This window comes from Patiria miniata, unplaced genomic scaffold (assembly GCF_015706575.1).
Source record: "Patiria miniata isolate m_02_andy unplaced genomic scaffold, ASM1570657v1 HiC_scaffold_5, whole genome shotgun sequence".
Taxonomy (NCBI): Eukaryota; Metazoa; Echinodermata; class Asteroidea; order Valvatida; family Asterinidae; genus Patiria; species Patiria miniata.
In genome coordinates, this window is record NW_024037072.1 from 36,126,620 (window position 1) to 36,138,939 (window position 12,320).

General features: G+C 41.2%; 1 protein-coding gene across 1 annotated transcript; it reads right to left on the reverse strand.

Annotated features, from left to right (window-relative positions):
- Positions 1–234: 234 nt before the first annotated feature.
- LOC119742194 lies at positions 235–8,940 on the reverse strand. The gene is made up of 7 exons (XM_038218233.1): positions 8,753–8,940; positions 6,770–6,988; positions 6,000–6,093; positions 3,594–3,634; positions 2,487–2,575; positions 2,204–2,269; positions 235–1,027 (listed from the first exon to the last, which is right to left on the reverse strand). The coding sequence occupies exons 1-7, from the start codon at positions 8,823–8,825 to the stop codon at positions 941–943; spliced, it is 669 nt and encodes a 222-aa protein (XP_038074161.1). The 5' UTR covers positions 8,826–8,940; the 3' UTR covers positions 235–940.
- Between the last annotated feature and the right edge of the window lie 3,380 nt (positions 8,941–12,320).

Genomic DNA, 12,320 nt, shown 5'->3' on the forward strand with positions numbered 1-12,320 from the left:
GATTTGTTACGGTAAACATTTCTAAATAAAAAAAAACAGTCACTACGCATGACCAAGCCGTTCCGGCTAAATATCGTTTGCTAAAAGAAACCCGGATCTGGCTAAAATACTGCCGAAATGAAGATAGTTACTTTTAAACTGTTTTAGCTTTAGCTAAACTATAAACGTTTGCTTCATTTTCTGAAGTAGTTCAAGACTGGGTAGGGGGCTACAATGACAGTATAATGCAAATAATTCTGCGCAAAACTTTCTGCATTTAATGCTATTAGCGTAAAATAAGAAATATGTTCGTAAAATACAAATAGGTCTACAAACACTTTATTTACAATCCCCTTCATGCGAGATTCATACACTTTCTTAAAAACTTTTACAGCTAACAAATAGTTCTGTAAAATTCGTCTCTTTAATAACATTCTGATATTCTGATACCCGGAGAGCTATTTTAATTCAAACCCAAAAACTTGCATTTAAAAATGGATGTTTTGTCCGCACTTTTATGATCCATTTAGGAGTATAGTTTATCTATTAATGTTAAGTAAGCAAAAATGCGTGTAGCGTGCTTAAAACCGATAACAGATAAATCAGTAAGTACAGTTTTCAACAAAAGACTATTTTTCCTTAAGTCTTTCACTTATTTTGAAAAAAAACCCGTTAAGTATAGACTAATGTATAGACGTTACACAACATTTCAAGATTTCCGTAGGGTTCAGTTCTGAAATGTACAGCAGCTATTTAATACCAGTACACCATATCTGGAATACTTCAGACTAATTGCATGCAGACTCTTAAATCGCTGTTTTGCAACCTGCAAAATGCATGTCTTAACAACGACACAGTCATTGTGAAATGTTGGGCCAAACGGAATAAACATGATGGATGGACTTCCCCTAGTATCAGGGTTCATTGTCCAGAAAATAAATGACACGAAGCTGGAGACTGTCTAAGCCATGTCGTAGTTGGTGAGTGGGGCCTTGTCTTCCGCACGCGCAGTATGCTGGGAGGTATGGAAGTTATGAGGCCTTTGAACCTGTCAAAAAAGAATGAACAAACTTAAGATCATCTGTGAGAGTGAAGGTACACGTTTGTCAAGAGATCTCCCCAACTACAGGTATATTCCAAAGGTTTATGTCAAATCATTATTGAAATGTATCATAATATCACATTTGCGGGGAAAATATTGAAGAAACCTGTTGGTTTACATCGGACGCGGCCAGGGGGGGGGGGGGGGGGGGGGGCAAGTGCTTTCTATACCATTTTGTTTTTTTGGGGGGGAGGGCACTTGCCCCCCCCCCCCCCCCAAAAAAATGGTCAAGAAAGTTCCGATATGAACGAGGAATATGAAAACCGAGCCCCAAAATCTTTACAATGCGCCCTGAAAATGATCGGTTTTGAAGAGCGCCCCCTATTGTGGAAGATGTTACCAGCCCCAGTCCCCCCCCCCCCCCAATTTGATTTTACGGAGGCAAATTGTCCGATGAAAACGTGTCGACATTTCAGCACGGATGTGCAAGTTCCGATGGGCGTCGCCAGGATTTTTTCTAGAGGGGGGCAAAAATTGTTTTGGCCAAAAAATGCCTGAATTTCTCAACACATTCTCGATTTTTCAGTTTTAGAGGGGGGGCAGGGACATTTTGCCCCCCCCCCCCCACTCATTAAATTTACACCACTTTGTCTTCGCGCCTCTTTTTCTTTTCTTTTTTTTCTTTTTTTTTCTTCCTTTTTTTTCCCTTTTTCCATGCAAGTTCCCCTTTTTGGTGATGCCCTCCCCCCCGTTTGAAAACCGTTCCGCCGCCGCTGGACGTGGCAATCAAAGCAAAATGTTTCGACATTGAAATAGAGGCATCCAGCTTCACATGCCAAATGTAATAACCTAAATCAATCTTCGCTGGTACATATAATACAGCTAAAAATGAAAACATTTCGAAAGACCAAACATCGCACAGTTTAGTAAGTTTTTTAATTGATACATTTTGCTGATACACGGATTTCTTACGTTTTTCGTTGGTATCAGGGAATTAACGGGTCACAAATATGAGTCAGTCAACAAACTAACAAACCTACATATTGTTTCATATCCCTGTAAAGATTTTCTTGTAATGTTTAGATGGAGTTCAATGTTGTAACATTCTGTTGTTCCATTTCATTTTACAGCGTATAGTTGACAGAAGTCTACACGACGCTGAACCTAGCAATAAGTCCTTACCTGCATTCCGGCTCCGTAGTGTACAGTTCTTTCCCTGGTCTTGCGACAACACTTCACGCAGCAGCACTGAACAAGAGAGGATAAGATTCAAGGTGAAGTCAATTGAAACATGTGGACTAAACATCCACCGAGTTTTAGGCGGTCATGAGGCGCGACGATTTAGCTGCCAGAACTGCGAGCAACTCAGACTCCAAATCTGTTCTACATTAACAAGATGGAATATTATGTACACCCAACCCTCATAATATACCCCGTTGAGATAATAATAATATGTATAGCTTACCACGGACAAAGAGGCAAACAGAACGACCAACAGAGCTACTCCCATGGTGATGCCGGGCACAATCCATTCCCTAAGTGCAAAGGGATTATCTGTAACAAGAACAAATACTAAATCATTGAAATGTGGTACATAATATTAAATTTAGAGCTCAAACAGCTACCCCAACCCTCCCCTACCCAATGAGTTCAACACATTCAGCTGGAACAAATAGTAAGTGTTCAGTGAACTTGCTTATTTATATTCTTCAGAACTGTTCAAATATCTCTCACAATATTAGCGAACAAAAGCTATCACACTTAGGCCAAAACAAAGTCTCCGGTTTCTGGAATGCGCGCGCATCGCCGTAGCCATGCGCGTCGGCAAAATTAAAAAGTTTTTTTTTTTCAATGTAAGATGATGTCTCAAAACCGCCAAACTTATTGGTTTGACTGGAATCCTGCTGCTGCTGCACAATTCTAACGAGTTTTAGATGGGGTTACGATCGAGTATAAGCTTTATGTAGCCTCTCTGGGATCCAATATATTTTGCACTAAATTTTAGTCGGACACCATTTGCAGACGGTGTTGTAATTTTGTAATTGTGCGTCTGGAAGCCAGATTGAGGGAGCGATGGTCGTGTATTTGGAACCTGTAAACGCTTGTTGATAAGCGCATTATGTGAGGGGGCAGACTAATGAACAGCCTGTCAGCACATGCACGATGTCGATATCGCTGTATGGTCTGATACACGGTGTTACCCTTTTCTCTGATTTTTGTCTTGACCATCCAAATGTTCCGAAGAATGTTCGTGTCGGTCGATATTGTAAGTAGGTGCAGAATTCTCAAGCCTTATGGCCTTACCGAGGTCACCTCAAGCTCCACCCTGAAGGATATTTTTGAGAGTTTTAAGGGTATCGAAGCGTCATGTGCAACATCAGCCACATTCGAAGAAAACAAAAGTTGGGGAAGAAAAAGCCGCGTCTACGCACCACTTTTGGGGCAAGCTCCATACCAGAAACCGGATACTTTTTTGGCCTATGCTGCTGTTGTCGCAATACAAGACAAGCTTATTTTTGTCTACATTTGTATTTTACACGCACTTAATAATATCAAACTTAGCAGGACTTACCACAGGTATTGTAGCAGTTGATATTTCCATTGAGGCATTGACTGTGGATAGATAACAAAGATTGATGTTTAATTGTAGGCCTACAGGTTGTTGTTGTTTTTGTAGACCTTCACAGGGGCGGATCCAGGAATGTTTGCAGAATGTCATCTTTTTCATTATTACTATAATTGTTATAATTTTGTTTGGTCGGAGCAGGGGGGGGGGGGGGGGGTTCGAACCCCCCCCCCCCCCCCCCCCCTCTGGATCCGGCCCTGACTTCAATACGTTGTATATGGCAACACCCAGTATTACAAAAATACTTGAGACGTGAAAAGGGGCACTCGCCTCATTCGTGCTGAAAAGGCAGACTGTTTTTTTTTCACCGGACACCCGGCCTCCGTTAAAATAAAACAATAAAGGTCGGGGAGGGCTGGACACCATCTTTCAATGGGGGCGCTGTTCCAAGCGATGATCATGTGCACTGTCAGACGAAGACTTGATGACAAGTCGTTGGATAGTCGTACTTTGTCCGTGAACTTCAGTCGAACTCCATTGGCGTGGCTGGTATAAGATTTGTAGTAATCGGCATGGTTGCAACATATCTAACGACTTGACGATTACGTTCTCGCACCGTTATTCATATATGCAAGCAGCGCATTACATATGCAGCGCATGCGTGTTTGCAGTGAGATCCAATGGCACCGCTATGCAAATGAGAACTCTTTCATTCCGTTACATGGGGAGATCTTCTCAATCATGTCAATAATGTTGGGGGCATGTTTGCAGATCTGGCGACGTTTTAACGACTAAAACACTCAGCTAGGTCAATTGTGTATTGAAACAAAATGTATCATTAAGGGAATAACAGTGTGAGGAGCCGGTCTTCACTGCGTGATAATGACCGGGTGTGGGGGTGACCGCTGTTAATGGACCGAGACGAAGTCGAGGTCCATTAACAGCGGTCACCCCCACACCCGGTCATTATCACGCAGTGAAGACCGGCTCCTCACACTGTTATTCCCATTAATAAATACCTTTATAACGAAATAAACAGTTAAAATGCTCCAATTTTGTGACTTTTTTCCGGCGATATTTCCAGACTTTTTTGTGTTCATGTTCATGGGCCATATTTTAGCTTAACAGCTATAACGACGTAAACTCAACAGAAACTGCTGCCGTAGCGAAACAAATTACAACAATGTTTTCATATCTTTACCTGATGGAGGAAGCTGAAATCTCGTTTACACATTCCTTGTGTCCGGAATTACAAAGATGCTTGGTTTAGGAAAGGTAAATATGTCGGTGGGTGAAGTGTTGCAAAGAAAATAAATCGTAGATCTACGCTTTCGTCGTAAACATCCTCAGTATATACTGCACAGTGATGTACGCGATACGATGTCGTTTCAAAACTTCCTTACGGTACGCGCGCGCACGCACGCATCCCTAGCAACTGTGTTGCGTACGCCGCGCGTCAGTCTCACGCGATGGGGGTTGAGCGCATGTGCAGTGCTCAATTGTTAAAAGCTACCGCAGGACTGTTACTATATTTTGACCAATTATTGGCTTGCATGGGGCTGAATGGAGCTTGATCAATGCTGGTTCAGGGGCCATTTATTCGCTTGATCTTTGAAGCCGGTCCATTATCACCGTTAATGACCGGCCACGTGATCGAGTCTCGACCAATCAGAAACCATCAACTCTCCAAGGTATTTATTAATGTACTATACATGTACTTGATTTATTTGAGTCGTGTATACCCTGTAGTGATTTCTGTAATGTCACACAACACAAAGTACAAACCCTCGAAGTAATGAGCACGATCTTCCGTGGCGGCCTAGAATACGCTCTACAATCTGAACTAATCAGAGTGCTCGCATAGAATTCGCTAGCGATTCAAAATACTCCCATATGTTGTGCACAAAATTGAAACGTATTCGCCGAGTCGGTAATGGAACATCAATAGTCAGCATCATTTGGTCTGGGAACTAGACTCCGCGCATTGCAGCGATAATGCGTGCGTGTAGCCCGCAGTAACCGGTACCGTATACGCAAAACAATTACCGACTTGGCACCAAGTCTATGTCAGACGAGGTCGCACTATTCGTGGCGGGACAATTGCCGAAGTTCGCGTAACTTAACAAAAGGGGCGTGCAATCGTGAAAAAAGGCCGCTCGTGAAACAAGGGGGCATTCGTGAACGGAGCACTCTTGAAAAAAAAGGGCACTCGTTATACAAACTATTGGGAGGTGGCATAAATACCCCCCCCCCCCCAATCCCCCTTCCTAAAACATTACATTTGAAGTAACCAACTGAGTGCCTATGTTATCCATTGTTTTATGTTAATTTCCAGTTGCTGATTTTCATTTGTTGTGCGATAATACATCTAGAGCATTACAGAAAAGTTGGCATTTAAAATGAAGGACTTACCAAATTGCACAGCCGCCGAATTCAGGCGAGAAAATCGCGTCATCTTGGTAATACTCGTATTCACCGTAGTACGTGTCATAGTAACATCCCACTCCTGAAGAAATATATCCAAACAATGCAGCTGCAATTGCTCTTCTTGATTCTACAATAGCAACCACTGGGTACCTCCATATAAAAGTCTGGATAGCCCATTGGCTGTTAGAAGTGAAGTCACCGCCCGCCATATTACAACTCCAAGAACAATATATTTTGTAAACAATTTGAAATGACTTGTATTCTTTTTCCTCAACGAATATTGATTTTTTTTTTCAAATAAACGTTGAAATGGCATCGAAATGTAATTATTTCATGTAACATTTCTTCTAAGGAAAAAAGGGTTGAATACTTTGCGACTCTATTTCACTTATTTGGAACAATGAGAGTAGGTGAGACTGGTTCCCTCCGCGCGTTCAAATGGAGAGATCGGAAACCAGTGCACAGCTTCACTTTGTTCGCATCTCGAAATAGCCAACGAGCCATCAACATTTTGAAGAGCAATTTCGTGAATATCATGTAATGGAAGACTTTTGAGACGTTGGTGGCATGGCAGCAAAGATAATGGTTCTTTTCCATTGTTTGCGTCATATTGAGCGTGCGCGCTTTAGCTTATACGTGACGTAAACAGTCGAAAAGACCGTTGTGTTTGCTCCCACCAACGTCTCAAAAGTCTCCCATTATAAAGAGCTGTGCAAGCTTTTTATTGCAGTATCTCTTGCTGATTGTATACTGACCGTATACAGGTGGCGAGCAGACGGGGCAATTGCTTCCGATGGAGCTGCGGTGATGGATTCTGTCCCGGTTCTCGACGCAGCACATCTCCCCATTGCTGCAGTCTTGGTCCCCCCGACACTCGCCCGGACATCCGGGATCATCGTTCGGGTTGTATCTTTCAAAGTCATGAGGGCAATGACCGCCTTGATTTTCGTGTTGATTACGGTCAAATTGCAATCCTAGAATGCATGGTTTGAAAAAAACTATCATTCTTTAGTTGGATGATACCTAATAGAATCGGGGAAAATATCTTAAACTTAATACAAACACAATGTAAATGGATATTTCCATAAGTATCGAAGCTAAAATTAGATTTCATGATTGCAACAATGATAATCCAACGGAATTGATTTGTTATCAGATTGACTCCGAAAGAAATGTGAGTAAAAGTCATTATATTAGATTGGTTGAAGCATTCCACAAAATCGGTAACCACCACCACCACCACCCCCCCCCCCGCTTTCCCGGACGGCTCTGATAGAATTTAAAATAATTTTGTATTAATAATTGTACGACAGTTTGATCGGAAATACGCCGCGCTGTCAAAACATCCCCGGCTCTGATAGCCTTAAAATAATTTGGTATTAATATAATTGTATGATAATCTCATCGAAAGAAAGCCGGGCCATCATAACACCCCCCCCCCACCAAAAAAAAAATAAATAATAAAAATGTCTCACTAATGATCAACCGTTGTCTCCCACCGTTCGAAGACATTACGATAGTATATCTCCTTAACGCTGCATTTTAAACGTATAATAATAATCGAATTTGTGATTTTCAAATCAGTTGAAGATCGTGGCATCACGCCAACTTTTTAACCCGTACTTCTAACTTATAACCTAAGATCACATTCTTTTGATTTCCAAGGATGTTTCAGCCGAAATAGTAAGTTCAACATTATTTTGGTTGCACCTCGGAGCTGCAAGATAGCGATTGCTAAGGGGCCATTAATTTTAGTACCAGATTGTGAATTTGTAACAGTTTTAATTTGTATAGTTGAAGGATTTATAATGAAGGGTTACAGCTCTTAATTTCAAATTTCGACCTTTTATTTCTGAATATTTTGGATGATATTGACACGAAAGAAGACTGATGAAAGACTTTACAGTGAGTTCAATACAAGGCTGTTTTTAAACACATCCGGTGATATGTCACTTAAATACATTGATGAAGATTAACGTGTTTTTTGGGCAGGGCGCCCCCATTCAACGGCCAGTACAAAATACAGCGATGATCTTATGTACTTGATCTTTGACCCTTCGTTTTCACAGCTGACAATAAACTTCAGGCTGTCTGCGCCCCCAAGATCAAGGTTACTTGATTTAAGACTTTGTGCAAAGGACTGCCGGTGTATCAGCTCTGAGCCTGTTTCCGAGAAAATGATGAAATTCGGCCAGAACGTTGCAACAGCGTGGGCCATCTCTGTTTTATAACGGAGATATCTTTGGGGTTATCTCACTCAAATAAAATGTCATCCCATATCATTATGGCCCAATTGAAAACTGTAAAAAGATTTGAAATATGGTAATTTGATGTGTCTTGAATACCTTGGAGAGCTATCGGTAAATCAAAATTATACCGGATTTTTTTTTTAAATGGCGTCCTAGCTGTGCGAGATATGGCCTCGGTGTATACGTACACGAGTGTATGGCCAAAGTGTGCAGAAGGCATACAGTCAATAGACACGTACGAATGTGCAGTGCAGCCATCTTTTACATCTTTGAGCTTTTGACAATTGAAGTCAACATGGATAGCCTATATAGGCCTACGCATCATAAATTAACATAAAACGCCCGCCACAAATGGCTGCTGTACGGGTACTACCCCCCCCCCCTACACACACACACACGTCTCATGTTGATGTGCAAAAAAACAATTAACCGGAAAATTGTAACATTGTAACTTCAAGTTTAAATTGAAAGACATGGATCTTCACTTACGAGTTGTCGTGTTCGTTACCCCAACACACAAAGTAGCTAGCAGAAGGAAGAATCCCAGTTGAAATATCTCCATTTTGTTGTCGATCGGTGTTCACGGTTGTCTCGTGCAGCCCCTGTGGATGTAGATTTACTAAATCGAGCCGATGGGACAAACAGCAGACTCCTTTCGATCGTGTTTTGATTGCAACTGCGATTACAGTCGTTTTCACTTTCTCTTACAAGGTACACGTATACGTACGGTAGCGCCAGTATCACAACTCCAGCAGTACCACTAATCATAATTTATGCCGTGAACAGTACAGCGTCATCAAACTTATGAATTATGTACATTGTCGGTCCGCGTGTGATCGTCGTGTGCATGTGTCCTTATAGTCAGGCAAAATACTTCATTTTTGAGTGAACCTCAAACAAATGCAACAGATTTTTTTTCACCACAGTGCATTTCTATAATATGAAAAATATTGAGACAAGCTAGGTCAACCATCCCATACACTAGGAGGATAAATCATTAGCATCTCCAAGGATTTTTTTGTGGTTATGGCGTTACGCAGTCCACGGATGAACACGGAAGTAATTGAAACCGCGGAGATTTTTCGTAAGGGGCTGGCTCTGCTCAAAACACAAGTTGCATTCCGAAAGTTGACCGATCAATGGATGCGAAACTTCCCGCTCTCCCGCGCTCCGCCACTGATCGCCATCGATACTGCATATTTTAAGTCCTGTGACGTGAGGTACCTGACTTGTGGTGACGTAAGCGAAGTATCATAAGTGGTACTGCTGGAGTTGTGATACTGGCGCTACTTAGCGACGGCCTGCCCGTTCGAGGCACGTGCCTATGATCATTGGCACTCGCCGATTGCAATTGGACAGCACTGAATATGACGTCATCGGGTAAAATAATAGCATTAACCCCTGCCCCAGAGGCTGTTAACTCCACAGCCATACTATGCGTCATGTGAGCACGGCTCAGTCTCGATCACTGGATGCTGATGTGATGCTTTGACATTATCATTCACCCGTGAACCAATTGACGACGATCGGAGCACTTGCATGGGTTTTTCCAAAAGTTCGTTTCTTCTCCGGCTGCTATAAAAAATGAAAATTGTCAGTTTTGAATACCAATTACTAGAATGATATGTCTTTACAGCATGCCCCCCAACCAAGCCACTTTTTTATGTTTTCGGCGGCCGGGTGATCGAAGAGAAATCAAATCCATGATGGCTACCTTTGAGCACGGATCGAGTGATCCGTCGGCAGACTTTGCCCGCCCGTGTCCCCCACCCCCCCCCCCACACACACACACCCTTCCCCCGTCCACGAACCCTGGATACTCAAATGGCGCATTCTGCATGTGATGAGAATGTAAAGATAATTTATACTTCCGTTCCCATGCATGCTTTTCAACAAATTTGATTTGTTTTTCTTTTAATAAAATGTTCAACTTGTATGTTTTATTCAACCAAAAAATGCATGCTTGCTTTTCAACAAATTTGATTTGTTTTTCTTTAATAAAATGTTCAACTTGTATGTTTTATTCAACCTAAAAATATATATATGTGTGTGTATTCTCCCTCCCTTTATAATAACGTACACAAATCAAGCCAGTTCGTCTCACTACCCTGAAGTACCTCCCTTTGCCAAACTGCATAAGACCCCAGTAAAAAAAAATTGAAGGATTCGGTTAATATATGCATCAGGCAAATAAACGGAAAAGCCCCCCCCCCAAAGAGGAGAAACAAATAAGAAAAGAATCATATACATTTAACAACATGGGTGTCGATTTTCCACGGCCGGTGATTTCTCCCTTCGCTTCTGGAAAGTGCGTTGCCCCCCCCCCCCCCCCCCCCACAAATCCTTGCTACGCCCTTGAAATCCAGCTCTTCCGCGTTTTGTCTCCGGGCCCAGCTTTTCCTTTAACTGTTTAGATAAACTATGTATATTATTATTATTCTCATTTGTCAAGTTATGAATCACCTGTTTAATATTGTGTGCCAATGTGGACCTGTTTCATTTTGTGACACACAGACTGTGTCATATTTGCTCATTCTCAAATTGTTTTCTGTGCTCACTTTTTCTGGTCAGCTTCATTATTCACAAGTATATCCGCACGTGCAGCTTTCATTTATAGGTTTAAGTAGCCAGATGGGTATAATGGGCCAGCTATGTGGTATTACGCTGCAATGGCATAATAATTATGTAGTCGTTTTGGGCTGAGCCAATAGTCATGTTTTTTTTTTAACATTACATTATCAGAAATTCTTATGTGACGAGAGACAGATCAAAGAGAGGGAAATGTGTTAGTAATTTTGAAGCTCCAGATTGAGATTGAAGTACCCCCAATCCACTACCAAAATAATGTATCAATACGAGTAACAACAAAATAGTAACCACAAGTGCTACAGCCAGAATCTTTGTTCTTCTCGTTCTGAATGTTATTCGTACAATGTAACTCTGCAAATTTAGTAAGTTAGAGAAATCCAGTCGTTGCAAATGCAGACAGTAGACTTGTCATAATATTTACAATATTTGGAGTGCTCCTCAAACTTACTTACTGATGTATTAACACAAAGCTTTGTTTCTTCAGAGACACCACATCTGTTTTTCGTGAATCTTTTTTGACAATACGGATGTTATTAATTTGTATCAGCGAGATGCCTCTTTGCACAAAATGAAGAATTACTTTTTGAAGCAGGACAATTATGAGCAATTTTAATTAAACCTGTTTGTATTGGAAACTTGAAAAGCAAGTGAGAATTAAATTTACGTTGTTCCTGCCCCGAGTGTGTTAATTAGCATACAGTTCGGTACACCTCCCAAATGGAAAATGTTTTGTACATTAGAAGTTGATAACAAGGATGGAATTCTTAAATATTGAATTATCAAATATAGTACATCTTTCGTTCTAAAAGTAAAGTGATATTTACAATTATAGGACTGGGTAGCTATAGTACAAGACAATACCTCATTCATTAGAACGAAGGAACATCCCACAAAAACCACCAAACACTCACACTACTTAGACTATAGTCTCTGAACTGACCAACTTAAACAAGTTCAGTATTCCACGCAAGAGCAAAATTTCTGTACAAAATATCTTAGGGGAGAATGCAAAAATTAAACAGGCGGTAACTTGAGTTTACCTCGAGGTTTTCCAGAGGTTTAGCGGGTTTGGTTGGTTACCTTGAGGTACAACCTGGAGTTACCCTTGTTTATTTTTTGGATTCTTCCCTTATTTCAACTTATCAAATCGATAAGTTGAAATAATTGATTATATCCCAAACGAAGCTACGTACAATATCGTCCAATGAGAACACTGAAAACAGCAATATTTGTCTGTATAAAGCGTGCATTAATCTATTCCAGCTGTTTGGAGCTCACCAACTATTAATTGCGTTACAGCTATTTGTACCAGCTTTTGCCATGCATCACCCTTATTTAAGCCGTGGTGTAACCGTTTGTCTGCCAGGAGAAGTTTCTCTTCTCTGGAGAGACATGTAGTAGGCATTGCCGGGTTGTTGTGCCTTTAGGAATAAAATGGAAGTAGTATTAATGAACACTGAATTGGTTT